Below are 22,041 nucleotides of genomic sequence, written 5' to 3'. Positions count from 1 at the left end.
AGGGCCATCAGTGGGAGTTATAGTCAGGAGAGTGCTTGTGGAGGAGTGTTGGAGATTGGCGCCACAAGTTGAAGCCCAGGCTGAGCTGGTCAGGGGCAACTGAAGGACCCGCAGTTTGGATAGGGAAACTTTACTTTTCATGAGCTTGGCTGATTTTGGATATGGAGGATGAGATCAGTGGAGGGTTGCAGTGGTTGTTGGCCTCCTGGGAGAATGTCCCCATATGGGAGAACACAAATGCAATAAAACCCCTGTTATCCGGAATTCAAGCAACCGGCAAAAAAAGGGCGAGGAAAAATAAATAAATAAATGGAATGAGAATAAATTTTTTAAAATTAAGTAAAAGTTTAAAATGGTAAAAGTAAATGTTCTCTGAAGTAACACATAAACTTGTGGTGAAGATTAATCAGCCAGAGGAATGACTTGGGTGTGGTTGGCTTGCAGCAGCTTTTTGCATAAAGTTGTGTTTGAATAACATGGTGTCGTCCAGGATGAAGAGCTGGTTGATGCCGCTTGTCATTGGGGCAACTCTCTTAAAGTGTCTCCGTATCCCTGCTTGGTAAGAGTCTATTTTTCTTAGGCTTACTAATATACTGAATAATTTACTCTCTGAAAACTTGGGGGGGGGGGGGGGGAGTTAATTATGATGGCAGCACAGTAAGCCTAGTGGTTAGCGCAACACATTACAGCACCAGCTGCAGGGGTTCGAATTTAAAATTTGTACATTACAGGAATTGCCTGATTAAAGTAAACTTTACGTCTTCTTCTTTGGCGTGGCTTCGCGGATGAAGATTTATGGAGGGGTATGTCCACGTCTGCTGCAGGCTCGTTGGTGACTGACAAGTCCGATGCGGAACAGGCAGGCATGGTTACAGCGGTTGCAAGGGAAAATTGGTTGGTTGGGGTTGGGTGTTGGGTTTTTCCTCCTTTGTCTTTTGTCAGTGAGGTGGGCTCTGCGGTCTTCAAAGGACGTTGCAGCCCGCCAAACTGTGAGGTGTCAAGATGCACGGTTGGAGGCGAGATCAGCCCACTGGCAGTGGTCAATGGGGCAGGCACCAAGAGATTTCTTTAAGTAGTCCTTGTACCTCTTCTTTGGAGCACCTCTGTCTCGGTGGCCAGTGGAGAGCTCGCCACAGAACACGATCTTGGGAAGGTGATGGTCCTCCATTCTGGAGACGTGACCCACCCATCATAACCCAGCATAAACTTTACTTAATTAAGGACTAAAATACTGACATTTTTTACTTGTCTTTAAAACTGTTTATTCTCAGTGCTGCTGTATATTAATTAGGTATTGTAAGAGTGAGTCTTAATCAACTGGAAAATTTGCGTATCCGGAATCAACCAAGATTCAATTTCTTCTCATGTAATAAGAAGTGTCATGTTACACAAAATTGTTTTTGCCCGCTGTAAGGCAAACAAACAAACAGATTTGCCATCGGCAGAAATTGCCTGAAACACCTCTTACAGTCGGAGAAAGAGAAGCAAAAGAGAGACCCCGCCCCCCCTCCCCGCCCAAAGTCACCTAGGGTCTGTGGATTCACCTCCAGCCACACAAATTCCAGTCTAAGCCATCAGCAACCTGCGCTCCAAATCTGAACCTCCAATACAATTCGTAACCCTTCAGCACCCTTTGCAACCTGGTTCTGATAACATGTAACCCCTTCAGCCAGTTTTGAGCCAGCCTTCAGAAGTCCTCAGCGTGCATGGGTTCCTTGCCATGAGTCATCTTCAGCCTGCTGCCTATGCAGTTCCTTCAAACCCCAGAACCCATCTCTGGCTCGCCACAGTGGTCACCATCCTGTGGGTCGTCTCCTCTGCTCAGACCAGGGGGTGGTGGGTGGGGCATAGTCTCTCTGTTTTCAGGTGCCCTGCACAGTCTACCTCTTCCCTGGAGTCTGCAATCCCGCCGTGGCTGCTTCCAATCCTGGGTGCTGCCATCTTGGCTGTGGACACCAGAGTTGCAGGATATTAACAGATCATTCAAAGCTTGTACGGAGCTAACATCAGTCGGACTGGGTGGTTTGATCCTGCAGGACCTCTGTGACTCTGCTCCCCGCTCTTCACGGGTGCGCACCAGCAGCAGCGCCACCATTTTCTACCCCACGTACCCCTTAGGTGCTGGATATCAGGGGTTTTACTGGAACAAGACTTGCCTTAGTGGAGCAGCATATCAAAACCTAAGCCCTTTGGGAGTCTAATTTCTATGACACCTTCTGATTCTACCGCATCAGATGCAAAATTCTGACTTGGTGGCAGTGTGTCTCAGATTGGATTTCCAGTATGACAAAAAATGATTTCGAATGGTCAATGTGGCATTTCAGTTTGAGAAAAGTTCATTTCCAATTATGTAGTATCGAAATAAACAGTGCTCAGTAATCACATTTCTAGCTCGGTAAAATGTAGATGGGTTACTCTTGTGTATGTGGGGTTAACATTAACATGTTTGGGTCTGAATTCCAGTCAGTTATTCACAAGTCAGGTATGTTTTTGTGTAATTATTTTAAAGGAGTCTTGAAAATTAGTGTGATCACGATTACAGTTTACTCTTGTGGAACTAGACTAAATACAGCCCTTCATTGATAAGTCACATTTCACATTTGGAGCAATGACACACTCTTGATTGCACCATTTCACTCACCCTCTGGTGAAATTATGTGGCTTAAAATGCTGAAGAAAGAGTATAATGAGTAAATGTTATTTTAACAAATATCTGTCGAGAAAACCATCACATCCCTGACACCTGACTCTCATATGAACCTCCTAGTCTTGGGCGTGGAGAGGGGAGGAGTGGGGGTGTGGGAAGGGGAGAGGCGTGGGGAGGGTTTTGGGGAGGGGAAGGATGTACTTGCAACATTGTCTTGCATTTTTTAGACCAGAGCAAATGATCATTGTTTGGTGCTAAATTGTGGAATTGTCTAGTTCTTTTTCAATATTTTTATTAACTGAAATTTCACATCCAAAATTACAGAGTACATATGTTAAAATTCAAAGAGATATATTACACTTAAATCATATCATTTCATCCAAGGTGGCCCACATATTAAACAGATTATATTGCATTTGTAACGACTCACCAGAGGCTGAATCGATCCGGCTCGGCAGGTTCCGAGTGATGTCATTTGGAACATGCGGGGTTTGAAAAGCTGCAGGTGACTGTTTGAGTAAACGATGTTTCGACTCGACTACGTCTGATCATTTTCTTGATCTTCGTTTCACACTGCAACACATTTACTACATTGGTGACCCCGACGGGCCCAAACGGATTTTGGACCCGACATGAACAATGCAGCAGTTTCGCTCAAACTACCTGTCTTTTGGACCACTCAAGCTGAAGTTTGGTTCGGGAAGGCTGAGGTGCAGTTCCACATTCGCCACTAAGTAATATCATGTGGTAACTGCCTTTGACCAGGACACAGTGGATTTCTTTCGGGACCTACCAGCTCTCAGCAAGTACGAAGCCCTAAAACCCTTCCTTCTCCCGATTTACGGACTCTCACAACACGAGTGAGCTGCACGACTCCTCCATATCAATGGCCTGGGGGGCTGAGCCCCTTCAGAGTTTATGAATGACATGTTGGCACTGACAAACAGCTATAGGCCTTTCTTGCTCTTTGAGCAGTTGTTTTTAGACCATATGCCAGAAGACATCAGCCTCACGTTGGCTGACAAGGACTTTGATAACTCTCGAACAGTGGCTGCCCATGCAGACATTCTGTGGCATGTTCAACAGCAAGGCACAAGGCTCCACGAGTACTGGTGACAAAGGTGCATGTTCCCCGGACAAGCATGAATGTGACAACCACCTGGTGTTTTTACCATCAACACTGGGGTGCTGGAACTCGCTAGTGCCAACCCCCTCCCCCTTGCACTTTTCTGGGAAAACACCATGGTCAGTCATCGCTAACAGTGTTTGGCCACCATTAAAGCTTACTCCATGTCTGGGATGATCTCTCCCAGTGCAAATTTCTAGTCAACACAGGTGTGGAGGTTAGTGCTCTTCCTCTTTTGGTCTTTGGCACCCGTACCAGAAGTGCGGGTCCGGCGCTCACTACAGTGAATAACAGTTTGATATGTACGTATGGCACACGAACTATACCCCTGAAATTCGGCAGCAATAAGTTCACATGGAAGTTCATTCTTGCTGCTGTGTCCCAGCTGTACCTGGGTGCCGATTTCCTCAGAACCCATTCACTGATGGTGGACTTCACAGGGTGCCGGTTGGTGAACACCACAATGTTCCAGACTTTCTGCCTTGAAAAAGCCAAACTACCCGCTCCGCACCTAGACGCCATCAAGTACTCGAACATCGAATTTGTCAAACTTCTTGTAGAGTTTCAGGACATTGTCACTCCCAAGTTCTCCACTGCCACACCCAAACGTGGCACTGCACACCACATCCTCACCCAAGGACCTCCTCTACACGCCCGAGCCCGATGCCTGCCTCCCAACAAGTTGCAGTTTGCAAAACAAGTTCTACAAAATGGAGGAACTTGGAATCATATGCAGGTCTGATAGCCCGTGGGCTTCCCTGCTACATATGGTGCCCAAAGGCATGGGAGGCTAGAAACCTTGTGGGGATTACGACGCTACCACTGCAGATCACTACCCTGTACCCCATGTACTGGACTTTACAGCTAATCTTCATGGGACCAGGATACTTTCTAAAATTGACTTGGTGCATGGGTACCACCAAAGTATCTGTAAACCCAGAGGATGTGCCCAACACCGTCATCATAACACTGTTCAGCCTCTTCGAATTTTTGAGAATGCCTTTTAGGCTCAAAAATGCTGCACAAACATTCCAGCGACTGATGGTCACGGTGGGACGTGGCATGGACTTCCTTTTCGTATACTTGGATGACATACTTGTCACCAGCCACTCCCACAAAGAGCTCCTACAGCATCTGTGTTAACTCTGCCGCCGCCTACAGGAGTTTGCTAACTGTGAACCCTGCCAAGTGCAAATTCAGGCCATCCTCTGTCGAGTTTTTGGGACATCAGATCAACAGCCGGGGTGTTGTTCCATTGCCTAGCAAGGTGGAAGCCATCCTCAAATTTGCAAGGCCTGATACCATCAAAGGACTCAAGGAATTTGTGGGGATGGTCATTTTCTATTGTCACTTTTTACCGTCTGCAGCTCATATTATGAAACCCCTCTTTGACCTCCCATCCAGCGATGCCAAAGAACTCGAGTGGACAAAGGAGATGATGGTAGCATTCCAGCAGGCCAAAGATGCCCTAGCAAAGATAACCTTGCTGGTCCATCCACAAATAGATGCACCAACCACCTTGACGATAGACATGTCCGACACGGCAATAGGTGCGGTCTTGGAACAGTACACCAATGGACAATGGAAGCCTCTTGCGTTTTTTTAGTAGGTACCTCCGCCCTCCAGAAATGAAATACAGCACATTCAATAGGGAACTGCTGATGCTGTACCTCGTGGTCAGATACTTCTGCTTTTTTTTTTTGGAAGGCAGGGACTTTACGGTTTTTACTGACCACAAATTGCTTACATTCACCTTCGTGAAGGCATCAGTTCCCTGGTCAGCCCGCCAGTAACACCACCTATCTTACAGTTTTCAATCAGGATTAAACACCTCTCCAGTAAGAGTAATGTGGTGGCTGATGCCCTGTCCCGCTCCTTTGTTCAAGCAGTTCATTCATGCCCTCTCTACGGGTGTAGACTACACGCAGCATACTAAGGCTCAGTGCCAGGATGACAAACTCCCAGCTTATAGAACTGCTGTCATGAGCCTGCAACTCGAGTGTGTAGTCTTTGGGCTATAAGGTACCACTCTCCTGGGCGACGTTTCCACAGCTCAGCCTCGCCCTATAATCTCTGCTGTGTGGAGACATTACGTTTTCGATGCCATTCACGGACTGTCCCACCCCTCCATTCAAGCGATAGTCCACCTGATTGCTGACAAGTTTGTATGGCATGGACTCAAAAAGCAGGTCATGTACAGGGCAAAGATATGCAGACCGTCAATCTGCAAAACTGCAAAGGCACATGAAGGTGCCACTTCAGCCTTTCCAGCCACCGCAGCGCAGGTTTGACCATGTGTGCGTCGAAATTGTTGGCCCGCTTCCAGTGTCACGAACTTGTTAACGGTCACCGACAGGTTCATTAGGTGGCTGGAGGCAGTTCCTATGACGAACTCTTCGACTGATTCACGCACCAAGAGCTTTTATTTCTGCCTGTTTATCTCGGTTCAGCCTACCCACACATGTCACCTCCCACACATGCCCACAGTTTACCTCTGCACCATGGGACGTTTTGTCGCGACTGCTGGGAATGCAATTCTACAACATGTCAGCCTACCACCCGTAGTCGAATGGCCTGGCGGAGCAGTTCCATAGGCACATGAAGGTTTCCCTGATGGCCCACCTCCAAGGACCTGATTGAACAGACGAGCAGTCCTGAATCCTCTTGGGAATAAGAACGGCACCCAAGGAGGATCTCAACTCCTCATCTGCTGAGTTGGTTTATGGTGCCCCGCTCATTGTACGTAGGGAGTTCATGCCCACAGCACACGGACAGGAGGTGCCAGCGACTGAAGTCTTAGGCAGACTGCAGGAGGAGCTTGAAAAATTGGCCCCAGTTCCCATGTCAAGGCAAGTGTTGCTCTTCATCCCAAAGGAATTCCAGGACTGTAAATTTGTGTTGTGAGTAGAGGAGCACACTGGCCACTCTTACAAGAGGCTGTATGAGGGCCCCTTCAGAGTGCTACAAAACCATGGTACAACTTGTGTATTGGACACTAGGGGCATTCAGGGACATTTACGATTGACCGACAAAAGCCCCCTCATCTTGACCTTGCTTGGCTCTTGCCACGTCCCCCAATGCGAAGGCGCGGACGACCACCCAAGAGTGGTGGACAGTAATGGGACCAGAGGTTTTGCCTCCTATCACTGGTTCTGGGTGGGTGGGGGTCAGGCAGCAGCTCACCGGAGGCTGAATTGAACCGGCTTGGGAGGTACCGAGTGACATCGTGACTTCACAATGCGATGACGTCATTAGGAATGTGCGGTTTTCAAAAGCAGCAGGGGACTGAGTAACGACTTTTACGGAATTTTGACTCGACAACGTCTGATCATTTTCTCTTCCTTCATTTCCCTCTGTGGCACTGTTGCAACATCCTGATATTTTATTATTTTAAAAAAAAAGGAAAATTTAACCCTCTACCAAGAAAGAAGCTGTTTAACCAGAAAAAAGAAGACAGAATTCTTATCATAATGATAAATTACCTCATTAGTCAACATTTTTACCTTCATAACAAATCAAAGATTATAAAAGTAATTCAAAACAGGTCCCCACAGTGATTGAAAATTTAAATTCAAATTGGAAATTGAGCACCTAATCTTCTCTAAATTTAAACATGACATGACATCACTCTGCCATTGAGCAGGATTAGGCGGGATAGCATCTCTCCATCTGAGCAACACTGCCCGCCCTGCCATAAGAGAACTAAAAGCGAATACATGCAGCTCAGATCCCTTTAAAGTTATGTTACTCTCTCCAACAATACCAAATAAAAACAGGGGATTGGGATTAAAATTAAATTTAAAAAGTTAACAAAGTTTACTATACTTCGTTTCAATATTTCTCAAGACTCTGGCATGTCGAGAACATATGAATTCATGAAGCATCTGCATTATTGCATTTATCACAATGAAGAGATACATCCACATAAAAACAAGATAGTTTGACTTTGGACATGTGAACCCTATGGACCACTTTAAATTGTAGGAGAGTGTGGTGGGCACATAAAGAAGAGGTATTAACCAATTTGAAAATTACATTCAAAGTTTCTTCAGAAATTCAAAGCTGTAGGTTCTGTTCCCAGGCTTTTTAAATTTTATCTAAGGGAGCCTCTCTTATTCCCAACAATGTAGCATAAATGTTAGATATTGAACCATTAAGAAAGGTTGTATATTAAAAATTACTTCAATTAAATTATTATCAGTTCTCTTAGGAAGTGAATGTATTTGAGATCATAAGAAATCTCTAATCTGTAGATAACGAAAAGAATAAATATTTGGTAGACTGTATTTAACTGAAGGTTGTTCAAAGGAAGCGAGACTCCTCTTGACAAATAAATCTTTAAAAGATTTAATGCCCAATCGATATCATCCTTTGTTACATCAATCATGGAAGGTTTAAAGAAATAATTAGGGGAAAAAAAGGACTAGAAAGAGAAAATCTCATTAAACCAAAATGTTTTCTAAATTGTGTCCATATCTTCAAAATATGTTTAACCACTGGATTATTGGTTAATTTATCTAAAAAAATAGTAAGTGAGGATCCAAGAAGAGAGATGAGAGAAAGATTTGTAACAGAATTAGATTCCAGTAAGATCCATATTGGACAATGCTCATGGTTATTATAATATAACCAAAATGTAAGGTTTTGTATATTGATTGCCCAATAATAAGTATTGTCTGTTTAATTGCAGTATTTACAATTCAGAAAGAACTGTCATCTCTGAAACTTGTTTTATACTTTCCGGAGTTGGTAATCTTGCAACTTGCATTGCAATCATTGATTTCAGCTTTGCAGTGACTTGAATATAATTGATAACCTTGAATGGTGATTACAAATAGTTTTAACTTAGAACTATGATGGAAACTCCCAGCCTTGGGATTTCACAGGGCATGCTTTCATTTATTTCTTGAACCATTTTATGCTCATTGTTGTCGAATAGTGGACGGGCGGGGGAAGAGTGGAGAGGATCTATTGGATTTAATGTCTTACTGAATTTGGTTTGTGCTCACATCTTTCAAAGGTGAGAAAAGTTTTTATTTCTAGAACAGTGAGAGTTAAGAGATACGCAATAATTTTTCAAGAATACAGGGAATTTCAAAGACACAATAAGAATAAACTATTTCTCAAATAAATCCATCAATTATCTGGGATTGAAAATCTTTGCTAAAAGATTTAGAAATGAGATGGCATATTATTTTGTACAGTGGATTGTGGAAATTTGAAAAAAAAAGTGGTGGAAAGATTCCAAAAGAACTTGCAGGAATGGGGGCTATATAAATGATTCCTTCTGAAGAGACAACTCAGACATGGCAGGCTTTAATCATTCTGAATAAATGAATGTGACTGATTAATATCTTGTGTGTGATATTTGAAATTTGTTGTATTTTTTTGGAACTAATAAATAGATGGTGGATGATGATTTATTTTTAAACTTAATAATGACCACATGCTGTAGTTAAAACTCTTTTGTAGCCTTTGTAAATTACTGTTAAACATTTGATTCATTTAATTCATATAAACTTCACTGCAATAATTACTGACATCATTTCTTTCCAACATTTAGGCTGGGAAACTTGCTATTGAACGAGGATGGGCAATCAATGTTGGTAGGTAGCAGTAAATTGATGAAACTATTTGGAGTCCAAGTGTGCGTGCATTTTTATTTACTATGGACCCACTATCAGGACTACTAAAGTGCTACATGGAATAGTTCACCAGTCATTTAGCTAAATATCCTTGATAAATTATATTACAAAAGTAGTGTTTCTAATACGATGTTAGTCTGGGTAACATGAAACTTTATGTTATTGCAAATAGTTTGCATTAGATTTTTCTGCTGTCCTTGTTGTTCTGTATGCTGAGTAATGAATTTTAAAAGCAGACCTCTGTCACCTTGACATCGCAGGTTATTAGTCTTGCAATATACCCAGCAAATGACTAAAGTTACTACCAGACTCGTAATACAGGTAGTCCCCAACTTATAACAGTAATGGGGACCGAAGAATTGGTCGTATCTTGGAATGGATGCAGGTCGGAATTGTGCCCATGCGTGTGAAGTGCCTAAGTCTTAAAGCAAACTTTTTAATTAAATATATTTTTCATCATACATTTGACGACAACAACTGAAAGCTTCCGGAATCTGTCGATCAACCTTGGGAAAGCTTTCTGCATTCTGGTCCATGCTTACCTTGTTAGTCAGCGCCCCGGTGCTGAGCGGGGCCATCTTGATTCCTGTGCACAAGTGCGAATCTTGAGTTGGCAAACGCGCGAGCCTTCGGTGGGTTTGTGTACTGGAATTCAGTTGGTGCATGCAGGAGAGTTGAGCGCCCCGATGATATTGAAGTTGCATCCTTAACTCTTGCGCATATGCCAGCCGAACTCCAAAACGCACACCACTGCACATGCACGGTAGGTTCGCATAGTGGAGTTAGGTTGGTGCATGTGAGAGAGTTAAGCGCACTGACGATATTGAATTCACATCCTTAACTCTCGTGCATATGCCAATTGAACTCCAATACGCAAACTCACCGTGCATGCACCTACCAAAGGCTTGCGCGCAAGAATCAAGATGGTCGCTCTCAGCCCTGGGACCCCAGAATGCCGACTAACAAGGTAAGGATGCTCATTTTGGCTCTTACATCCCCTGTATCCCTGTTTTTGTTTGTCAAATACAACATAAAAGGCATACATTTTAATATTTTTTTATGTATCTGTAAATATTTTTTTTAAAAATTCGGTCGTATGAGTGGATGGTCGTAAGTGCAACAAGTCAGGGACTACCTGTAGTAGCTGGTAATTTCTTTAAATATTCTAATGAAGAGTGGTGGAAACGAGATCGGTAGAATGTGCATGATTATTTGATAATAAGTTTGAAACCATTTACTGTATTTGTTAATTTCACTAGTGATGAAAATGACCCTATTTTCCTTTACAAGCAATTGTAAATTAAAAAAAAAGTCATTTTATTGACATTAGTGTTTTGAGGGATAAGAAGCACATGTGACAATTTCAGTTATCATTAAAGTTTATAAGAAGCAAAGAATTTCCCTTGCATCATTCAAAACTGATGCCACTTTATTATTTATTAGATATGTTCAAAAGTGAGTTGGTTGTGGCCCTAATGACAAAAGGAAATAAAGTCAGAATAGGGTACTGGAGTGAAACAAGCCCGAAAGGATGAATTGCTTACTTCTGCACCTGATTTCTATAATTTTATGCATAGGTCATTTGCATCGTGGTGCATCTCAGAGGGAGTGTGGTGGCAACACACTATGATTATTGAAGATTTTTTTTTCTCTTGGAAACTTATTCAGAATACCTGTACTACGTTAAGTATTTGAAGCAGCCAGGCTCCAAGTAAAGTATGCTTAATGATTTGAGTCGCATCATTTTTAGACATTTCTCTAAAAACTATGTTTTCACCACAAATTATGAAAAAGATATTCGTTAAACTTTTCTGTAAAAAATGAAGAGGAAGAACGGCATTTATCATGCATTTTTTTTTTTTACTTCCTCAGCATGTCCAAAAGAAATGAACTACCAAAGAATAGTCTTTGTTGTAATGTAGAGATATCCCTCAGATAAGGGTCTGAAGATAGTGGACCAATAAATGATAAAAATTAGTTAAGGATAAATGCTGCCTTAGCAAACTCCCTTGCTCAGCTTTGAAGAGGACCATAGAATCTCTTGCATTAACCGAAAAGGATAGATATTTCCAGTTTAATGTCCTCTCTGAAAGCCCACATGTAACAATGCAGCACTCCATCAGGCTTTGGAAATGAGCCTCTGATCCATATTTGGTGACTGACTGTTTAATTAAGCTTAAGACATATCACTGCATGCATGTGGTTATGTAGTTTTACTCCTTGTTCAAAGCCCATCAATCCTTCATGGCTCTACCCACTTAATTCATTTTGATAACTTAAAAGATTTGTTTTAGATATTGAGTGTAAGCACTCCTCCCTACGTTGTATTGATTACTTTTTCATTTTCTCAGTTGATTCAGTCACCTTGTGTTATTTATACATTTGTGTGTCGGACACGAATTGGCCATTGATGAAGATCATTTATATAGATGATACATTAACAATGGCGCTTTCCTTCTATTAGGTGGTGGCTTCCATCATTGCTCAAGTGACCAAGGAGGAGGGTTTTGTATTTATGCTGACATAACTTTGGCAATTAAGGTGAGAATAATTTGCCGTTTTCTCATTAAATTAGATTTGAAAACTAGATTTTAAAATATATAAATAAATTGTATCTTTTTGAGGCAATGCTTGTTATTTGAATATGTTTTGAATATTAAATGTATTCAGTGATTAATATAATAGAATGTAAATAGAAATATTTTTGACGTAAGATTCTCAAAGAAATGAACGTTCCAATTACTTTCAAATTTGAGATCAGCTTAGGTTGACCTTCACAATGAGAATTGATAATGTTAATGATTTTGTGGTCATATACACATTGCACAATGCCTATATGCACCAAAATTCTTGCGGCAGCCAAACAGCTACTTATTTTTTTTTAAAAAACTACAATATTGTACATTAAACTACATTAATAAGATATAAAAAATACAAAAGATTAATAGATAATAAAAATTCACAGTTACCGTAACGCAAGAAAAAAAATTGAAATGACAATAGAGCAGAAAATCTATTGGTGCTGTCAGAGCAGCCCATGAATCATAGAAAAAGGGGAGGTTCAAGAGCCTGATAGCCATTGGGAAAAATAATTCTTGAACTTGGAGGTACAGGTCTCAAGTTTCTATACTTTCTACCTGAGCAGTAGTCCGTGAACTGATGTAGGTTTACTTGTGGTCCAGGTAAAAATTCTTGAACTTGGAGGTACAGGTCTTCAGGTTTCTATACTTTCTACCTGAGCAGTAGTCTGTGAACTACAGCCTAATGTAGGTTTTCTTGTGGTCCAGGTAAAAATTCTTGAACTTGGAGGTACAGGTCTTCAGGTTTCTATACTTTCTACCTGAGCAGTAGTCTGTGAACTACAGCCTAATGTAGGTTTTCTTGTGGTCCAGGTAAAAATTCTTGAACTTGGAGGTACAGGTCTTCAGGTTTCTATACTTTCTACCTGAGCAGTAATCCGTGAACTACAGCCTGATGTAGGTTTTCTTGGGGTCCAGGTAAAAATTCTTGAACTTGGAGGTGCAGGTCTTCAGGTTTCTATACTTTCTACCTGAGCAGTAGTCCGTGAACTACTGGCTCATTTCTGGCTCATTTCAATGTCCTATCAGTTCTTCAACACTTTTTTTTGTATTTGGCCTGATTTTATGAATCTTGGAATCCATTTTGGAATCAATTTTGTTTCTGTAAATTTTATATTTGCTTAGAATATGCAGTTACCAGTGAACTACCTGTTGTTGTTGCTGATGTAGAAGTAATAGTGAACGTGACTTGTGGAGATCATAGAATGCAGTTATGGTGTTCCTTCTTGGGTAGCGCAACCTCGTACTGGGGCAGAGGCATCCAGGTGTAAAAGCCATCATATGGTTCTGGGGTTGAAATCAACTGGACTGCAAATCAAACCAAGCTATCAAAATAATCCTTCTGAATTTTGGTAAAACAGATATATGCATAAATGTTTGAAGCTATTGAAAAATAAATTATTAAAAACCTTCAAAAAATATTAACACTTGGGTAACTTGAGTGAAATGAAAATCACGTTAGTAAACATATAAATTCACAATGAAGATGTTGAGTAATGGAATGAGCTGCCAGAAGTAGTAGTAGATGCAGGAATAATTGTAATGTTTCAAAGATATTTCGCTTGGAACGTGAATAGCGGGAGGAAGCTTTAGAAGCCGGTACAATTATAACATTCAAAAGACATTTGGAGGGGAGGGGGTTAGATGGATATAAACCAAATCTGATGGTGGAGGAGAACATTGGGTCACATTGGGTGTTCGTCTTCAGGCTCCTGTAACTCCTTCCTGACGGTAGCAGTGAGAAGAGGGCATGGCCTGGGTGGTGGAGGTCCTTGAGGATGGAGGCTGGTGTTTTGAGATCCCGCCTCTTATAGATATCCTTAATGGAGTGAGTAAACGTCCACAAAATATACAAGCTTCATTGCTTTAGCTGCAAAGTGTGTAATGAATTAACCTTCGCTGCAGTGTGTAATTAGTTGATCTTAGTCAAGTATAAAATTGAATACAGAAAGCCATTTGACCAGTCTTTTATCCAAAGAAAAGCTTTTATTCTCCTATCATTTGTCTTTGTTTTCACTTTTCCTACCCAGATATCTATTCATAGAGTTGCTTCAATTTTATGATGATGAAAACATTGATGCTTTCATTCAAAATGTTCTGCATATTTGATTAAACTATGGTGTACACACTTGATTCAAGCATTGTGTTTTTGCTACCCTTGTGTCATGATTCACTTTGAAGATGTATCCTAGGTATTTTCTAACCTCTTTATTCTGTCAACTTTTAAATTTGTGTTTTTTTTGAAAGCTGAGACATCCCAATTTTTTTTCCACAACTTTCCTGTAAAGTCCAGAGACTGTAAAGGTGACTGTAAAGTCACCTGGGATCAGACTGAACTCTTGAACTTTGAATCTTCCTGTGGCATACTGACCAGATCTTTACAGAACATTAAATGCACTGTCAGGGCAGCGTTAGGGGATGACACCTTCATGACCTGCTCAGCTTGGTAATATTTAGATTGCTGTTTTGCATTGATTGTGGGAGTCATTTAAATATTCACATTTTGAAGTTCTGAAACAACATTTCATTTCCACATCATTTAATGAAGGTAATGAATGAGGCTTCTGATTTTTCACTGCAATAATTGTAACCTGCTGCTGAAGATCCAGCCTCGCTGGGTGGGTCACGTCTCCAGAATGGAGGACCATCGCCTTCCCAAGATCGTGTTATATGGCGAGCTCTCCACTGGCCACCAAGACAGAGGTGCACCAAAGAAGAGGTACAAGGACTGCCTAAAGAAATCTCTTGGTGCCTGCCACATTGACCTCCGCCAGTGGGCTGATATCACCTCAAACCATGCATCTTGGCGCCTCACAGTTTGGCGGGCAGCAACCTCCTTTGAAGAAGACTGCAGAGCCCACCTCACTGACAAAAGACAAAGGAGGAAAAACCCAACACCCAACCCCAACCCACCAATTTTCCCCTGCAACCACTGCAACCGTGTCTGCCTGTCCCGCATCGGACTTGTCAGCCACAAACGAGCCTGGACATTTACCCCCTCCATAAATCTTCGTCCGCGAAGCCAAGCCAAAGAAGAAGAAGAATTGTAACCAGTTAGTTACAGTTATACATTCCATGTTGGTAACCTTTTTGTCCTTTGACCCTGTGGTGCAATGTGGTGCAGCTGGCAGACACAAAAAAGAAAGACTACTACAGGCTTTAATCCACTTAAAGTTTTGTACAGCAGTTTCAGTTGCAATGGCTCCACATGTGACTGGCCAGGAGGAGTCGTCTTATAGTCTACATCCAGGTCGGTGATTGACAGCTGGCCAGGTGGAGGCAGCCTCCCAGATGGTCTTCCTGCAGGTACAAAGGTCACATTCTGCAGTAGACTGGTGATTGTACCACCACATTCACCCCCTTCTTAAAATAAATCTTGGTAGGGGGGTGGTGTGGAATGGTGCCGGGTTGTATCTTACAAGTTCAGGTGGTCTGGCGGCTGTCTGTGCCTCTGAGACCGTCGCAGGATTGGCTCCTGGTCAAAGGTCGGGGGGGGGGTGTTGCCTGAGGGTTGGCTGGGCCTGGAGGGCGGCAGTGTGGGTGGGGTGGTGTCTGGCAGCGAAGGGGTGGCTGCTTGGGTCTGGTCTGCGAGGAGTGGGGCCCTCTGGAGAGGCGGAGGAAGGAGGTCAGCTCCCGGTGAATCCTGAGTGGGCCAAGGGTACCCATGGTGGGGAGGTTAGGTGAGGTACTCATGATAATGGGGGGGTAGGGTCCCTGCTGGTGCCAGATCCCTGGTCGAGATGGTGTCCTCGCGTCCATTGGGGTACCTGATGTAGGCATAATCCGGGTTCGAATGGAAAAGGAGCACCTGTTCGACCAGGGGGTCAGACTTGTGAGTTTACTTGTATGTGTGGAGGAGCACCAGCCCCGGAGACATTAGCCACATTGGGAGGGAGACACCAGTCGCAAATTTCCTGAGAAAAGGCGCTCATGAGGGATCTGATTAGTGGCCGTGCACAAGAGCGACCCAATGGTGGGGAGTGCCTCTTGCCAGTAGTCAATGGACCAGCCTTTGGACCTCAGGGCCAGGAGGACTGCCTTCCAGATCACCCTGTTTTTGCAGTCCACCTGCCCATTACCCCTGGGGTTGTAGCTAGTTGTGCAATTAATTCCAATGCCTCGCGCTACGAGGTACTGATGCAGTCCTCACTCATGAAGCTTGACCCCCAATCACTGTGGATCAATGGCGGGAATCCAAACATGGTGAAGATCTGCGTTAGTGCCTGTGGAAGTGTCAGGACAAGGGATGGCGGAGGGAAAATGGAAGTGTTCGTCTACAACTTATAGGAAGTCGACGTTCTTTCATGAAAGGCAGGGGGCCCTTGAAGTCGATGCTAAGTCATTCGAAGGGCTGAGTGAACTTGACAATATGGGCCTGAGGTGGGTGGAAGAAGCGCGGTTTACACTCCGCACAGACCCTGCATGACTCTGTCATGGTCTGGACTTCTTGCACGGTGAAAGGGAGGTTCCGGGACTTAATGAAGTGATACAGGCATGTGACAAAGGGTGTCGTGCAGCGTCTGCAGTTGGTCAGACTGCACGCTGGTACAGGTCTTGGACAGGGCATCGGGGGAGTCATTGAACTTCCCCAGTTTGTACTGGATGTCATATCTGAATGTGGCCAGCTCAACTCTCCAGCGCAAGATCTTATCATTCTTGATCTTGCCCTTATGGCTGTGGCTGAACATGAAAGCCACTGTGTGTGGGTTGGTGAGGAGGTTAAACCTGACTGCCAGGTAGTGGACCACTTCCACGATCACCTGGTCCTCCTTTTCAATGGCAGAGTGTCTGAGCTCGGAACTGTGGAGGGTCCTGGAAAAGAAGGCCATGGGTCGGCGCCCTTGGTTGAGGGTGGCCGCGAGGGCAACATCAGAGGCATTTCACTCCACCTGTAATGGGGTGTCCTCGTCCACGGCATGCATCGTGGCATCAGTGATGTCCTGTCTGATATGAGTGAAAGCTGCTTGCGCCTCGGGGGGGAGGGAAAAGGTGGTGTTCTGGACCAGTGTGCTCCACCTCCCCTTCAGTCACCCCAGTCTCACTCAGGCATGGGTGAGGTAGCTCACACAGAGCCCCCAGATAGACATCTTCCATCTCACCTGGCTGCTGCACCTTGATGCTGAGCAGGTACCGGGCGTAGAGCACGTTCGTTGGGGGCTTGTACATGTTTTCCAGTATGGCCATCGCAGCTTCATATTTCGAGCAGTCTCTGATGGCTTGGAAAGCGTGGGGGCCCAATTTAGTGCGGAGTACCATGAGGCATTTCTGGTTCGTGTTAATTACCTCAGCCTGCGTCTGGATGATCACCTCAGTCTCATGCTTTCAGATCCCGAAGTGCGCCGGGGCATCCGGGTGTTGGGGGTAGATTTCCAGAATCCCGATGATGACGAACTTCTCTACGGTCTTTAAATTTTTAAGTGGATTAAATTGTGGTGTGCAGCAGGCAGACACAAAACAGAAAGACTGTACTACAGACTTTAATCCACTTAAAATCTTGTACTCCACAGTTTCAGTCTCAATGGTTCCACATGCGACTGGCCCGGGAGGGGCCGGCTCAAGGCCTATATCCAGGTCAGTTGATTGACAGCCGGCCAGGTGGAGTCAGCCTCCCAAGTGGTCTTCTGCAGGTACAAAGGTTAGCTCTGCAGTAGGCCGGTGGTTGCATCAACGCAGAGCCTATCTTGCATTATCGTGAATATAGATTATTATTCTACCTAGTAGATAGAGAGAAGCAACAGGGATCAATAAGTGACAGGTGGAGCAAGGATTGTTGCTACTGGCCCATTCTTTACCCTTCCTCTCTCCTACATTGTTTATCTTCCCCATTGATTCTCAGTCCTGATGCAGGTCTCGACCCAAACATTAGCATTTCCTTGCCCCTGCCCCACAGATGCTGCTCCAGCCAGCTGAGTTCCTCCATTAGTTTGTTTCTTTGCTCTAGATTCCAACGCCTACAGTTTCTTGTGTCTCTTTTATCTTCCTTTTTTTATGGTCTTGGATGTTTGTGACAGCAGTAACTGAACTTTGAAATCATACCCTGAATGTAAAATTGGACTGCAGATATAAATTTCAGTACCAGTCCTTTTCAGCCTTGGTGCTTGTTTTGAACTTGCCACACACTGTTACAGTAATGTTCCTGTTTTACTTTGTTGTATGAAGATCTGAGTTTTGAAATTCCTAAGCCTGTGAAAATGTTCTGAAGTATATTGATAGTTCTCATTCAGATTTCACAGATATTCCAGACAATGGAAATATAACAATTATTAACGGCATTTGGAGGCCTAGAATTTTCATGCATTGTTTAGGCAGAGTAGAGCAGTTGTTTATGCAAATAGATCCTACCTGAGTGTCCTTTTTAGGTTAATGCTGATAAGAATGCAAAAGCTGAATGCTGGCAATTACCTCGTGATTTACTGCTACTGGTGTACAGATTTGTCATTCTGCGGCCCATGGGGCAACATGTAAGGTGTCAGTTCCTGTTGTTCTTGAACACTTTATTTGATGTTTAAAATATCATTTTCCATAAGGTTGCACTGTGACCAAATATTTTTAAATGTTTAAAATTACATATGGAGAGAAGGTTTCTTGTTGAAATTTCTTCCAATTTATTCAAATCCGATGAGCCATTTTCAAAGTCAGTATCAATTATAAATAATGAATAGTCAACCATATCTGATCCTTTTCACGTGCCTTGTACCGATAGTTTAAAGTTCTCCTTCACTACATTGATTAAAAATGTCCTAATTCCTGAAAGCTTGTGATGTGTGCAGTAATTCTAGTTTTAAAATTATGCAACAATTTTAGCCTTCCTGAAAAGTAATTCTGACTATTTCTTACTTCAGTTTTTGTTCGAGAGAGTGGAAGGAGTATCCAAGGCTATGATCATTGATTTAGATGCACACCAGGTAATTTACCACCAATTATTTTTTTGCAACCGACTGTTCTGTTTTCATCCAATTACTTTATGAAGTAAAGCAGAGAACTGACTTGTTGAGAGAATTGTTTTCTAAATGTGAAGGAGTGAATAATAAAGTGGTGTAGGGAAATTACCTATACTTTAAACTCAGTATTGACCAAATGCATAGACATGTATGCTGTCTTTGAGTCAGGTCTGAGATTATGCGTGCTAATGATGTGGGGTTGGAAGAGGAAGGAAGTAATGTGCGTGGAGCCAACTGTCTTACAACAATCTAATTAATTACATAAGAACAAGTACTCATTGCCTGGAATTAATTGGTTGAATGTACATAACATAAGCTGGAGCTATTTGCACCTAAACTTTCCTATCAGATTCCTACAAATTGTGTAGAATTTTGATCTGCATTTTTAAACAGCCATATTAATGTCTGCAAGTTTCGGGCATGGCCCAATTGCTTGATTTTCATGTTGCCTGGATGTGCCATTAATGTGGCTGATCATCCCATTTTAACTTTTCCTCTAATTTCTTTAGCCTGGCGTGGCAATTTATAGCTCTGTTTGTCCTTCCCTGGAGGAGGTGTAGTCGCAAAGTCAAAGAGCACAGAATCAGGCCTTATGCTCCACTGAACATCCAGCATTCAGCCATGCCACTCCTGCTTTTCCATTGGCTCCTCCCAGATTCTACCACCTGCACAACTTTAAATGTGGGAGTGAGCTGGAGGGCTTGGGGGGAAACAGGGGGTTATGTAGACCAGCCATTCTCAACACCTTTTTGGCTATGTCTCTCTTCAGACTCTGCTCAAAGGCTATGGGGCTGCTTCCCTGTGAAGCAGTCAAGATTAATTGGTCTCTTCTGTACTTCTTTCCAAATGATTATATAAGAATTATTTTATCGTTTCAGTCCATTATCTCCCTGAAATGTGTCCCTGAGTGGGCCAGGTGTGGGGGGTGAATGGCTGGCATAGACCAACTGCATGTAGACGGTGAAGGAAGTCCTGATCGGACCCGAGTCACTGGAGCTGTGGGGCAGTAGACCCACCAGCAGCCCCATTGTGCCACTGGGAGCAATCCACTTCTTGACTTTTGTGAAATGCATTGATACACTGGACTATGAGGATTTTTGCTTTCTGAACACTTCTGGGTGTATTTTACACGAAAATCACCTTAAAAGTTCCTCTCCGATACCTTTTTTGGTGATTTTTCTGTCATATTTTAAGCCTTTTGAGCATGCAAAATCATGAAGTGTAGCATGAAGCTAAAAATGCATTTTCTGCATTTGTACTTGGATGTCTTCCCTGCTGATCTTGGTGCAGTCAGTTTTGAACATGGTGAAAGGTTTCACCTGGACATTGCGACCATCGAAAAGTGGGATCAGGGCTATTGAAATCCATCAATGCTGGCCATCTATTGTTGGATCCTTGCACGAGAGGCACCAGATGCAGAGTACAAACAAAAATCAGGAGCCAAACATTTTTAGGTCAGTTGAACTCACACAAAATGTGTCAGCATCATTATGCGATTAAACATGCTGAATTCAATAAAAGTTAGTGTAATATTTCTCCAACTTCCTACGTTATCCAACAAATCTGACATTATCTTTGTGTTCAGATGGAAGTTGTCTATCATAATCCCCCATTATTTTTTTCAGGAAGCAAGCCTTTTGGGGGGAAAAACTCATTGTCCAATATTACCTGAGGGTTTTTTTTTCTAACACTCACATTTCAACCTTCCAGAACAATGTTTTCAATTTACTTATTATTCTCATATATCAAATCAATATTAAACTGCACTTTATAAAAGAAAGATAATACTGCATTACATTGCTAAGTAAGTAATGCATAGGGAAGTAGGGAGGATAATAATGCAATTGCATAATGTTGTGGCCTTGCCCTGAACGTTAAGTGTGGTATTGGCTAGCTGTTCTTGGGGAAATAATCCATCTTGCTGGCAATTCATAGATGAACTCAGAAGCTGATCATAGGATTGATTTGTAAAATAATAAATGATAATTGGTGTGGATTTTATTGCAACATTAAAAAGGCAATGTGTAATTCAATAACAGTATTAAAATTTCTTGTGAGGTCAATTTTCCCTCGATTCATTATGGACTATAATGGAAGAACAGCTTCTTGATAAGTTTCCAATTTCCATCTCACAGAAATCGTAATGTTAAATCGTTAACCAGTGAAAGAAAAATTTGTAATTAAATAGCTTTTTATCTTGAACAGCCATGTGTGTTTTTTTAAATTTACCTGAAAAGATGTTATACTTTGTTAGATTATGTTTACTTCTTGGCAATGTACTGGTATTTATTGTGTATTGAGTGATAGTTGCATTTTCAGTTTGTTTAGATTGTTGCAATATCATTTAACATTATAATGAAGAGGGATACATGAAGCAATCAGATACAAAATATTGTGGCAGGCTTGAATAAGCCTGTTCAATGTGTATCGGCATTTTTGCAACAAAGGTTTCATGGTAGATATTATTAATGATAGTCCTTTGATTCGAAGAAAATACATTGTTGTGCACTTCATCTGTGGACACAAAGGTGACACTGCAGTCCCAGTCGGGAATCGCAGAGAGTCTAGCACAATGGGGGCACTGGAAGTCTGTTGTAATATCTGTGGCTGCTGTAGAAACTGTAGATAGTAGTACGCCAACAATCAATTATATAATTGTGAGCACTGCTGTGTGAATAATTCTGATGCAAAGTCCACAGACTGTACAACATGCTTTAATTAGCTTAAACTTGTACCACCAGTCTTAGTATTTTGCTGGCTCCACGTGTCTGACTGTCCCCAAAGGGGCTGTCTCAAGTCTTTATACGGGCTGGTGATTGACAGCCTGATAGGAGTCCAGCCAGTATAATGGTTGTATCACCACATGCACCTCCTTCTTAAAATGAGTCCAGGGGATAGGGCAGTGTTCTCAGTACCGTGTAGTATCTACAGATTCAGCTGGTCTGGCGGTCATCTATGCCTCTGGGACCGTTGCAGTTCAAGTTCCTGGTCACTGGGCAGTAGGGGCAGGGCCGCATGAGGGTTAGCTGGGTCAGGGGTGGCCAGGGCAGCTAGTGGTGTAGGCAAGATGGTTTGTGGCAGAGTTGGGGTGTAGGTGTAGGGC

General features: G+C 42.7%; 1 protein-coding gene across 4 annotated transcripts in view; it reads left to right on the top strand.

Moving 5' to 3' along the window:
- Positions 1-22,041, top strand: part of hdac11 (histone deacetylase 11) — a 120,116-nt gene that overhangs the window by 38,988 nt on the left and 59,087 nt on the right. For all 4 annotated transcript variants that reach the window (XM_069939800.1, XM_069939801.1, XM_069939799.1 and 1 more), the window contains exons 6-8: positions 9,337-9,379; positions 11,883-11,959; positions 18,840-18,902. In XM_069939800.1, the coding sequence (XP_069795901.1) occupies positions 9,337-9,379; positions 11,883-11,959; positions 18,840-18,902 (183 nt within the window). The remainder of the gene's footprint in view (positions 1-9,336; positions 9,380-11,882; positions 11,960-18,839; positions 18,903-22,041) is intronic.

The sequence above is a fragment of the Narcine bancroftii genome, chromosome 5 (genome assembly GCF_036971445.1).
Source record: "Narcine bancroftii isolate sNarBan1 chromosome 5, sNarBan1.hap1, whole genome shotgun sequence".
Classification (NCBI taxonomy): domain Eukaryota; kingdom Metazoa; phylum Chordata; class Chondrichthyes; order Torpediniformes; family Narcinidae; genus Narcine; species Narcine bancroftii.
The sequence above is the reverse complement of the archived record's forward strand: the minus strand, read 5'-3'. Positions and strand labels throughout refer to the sequence as shown.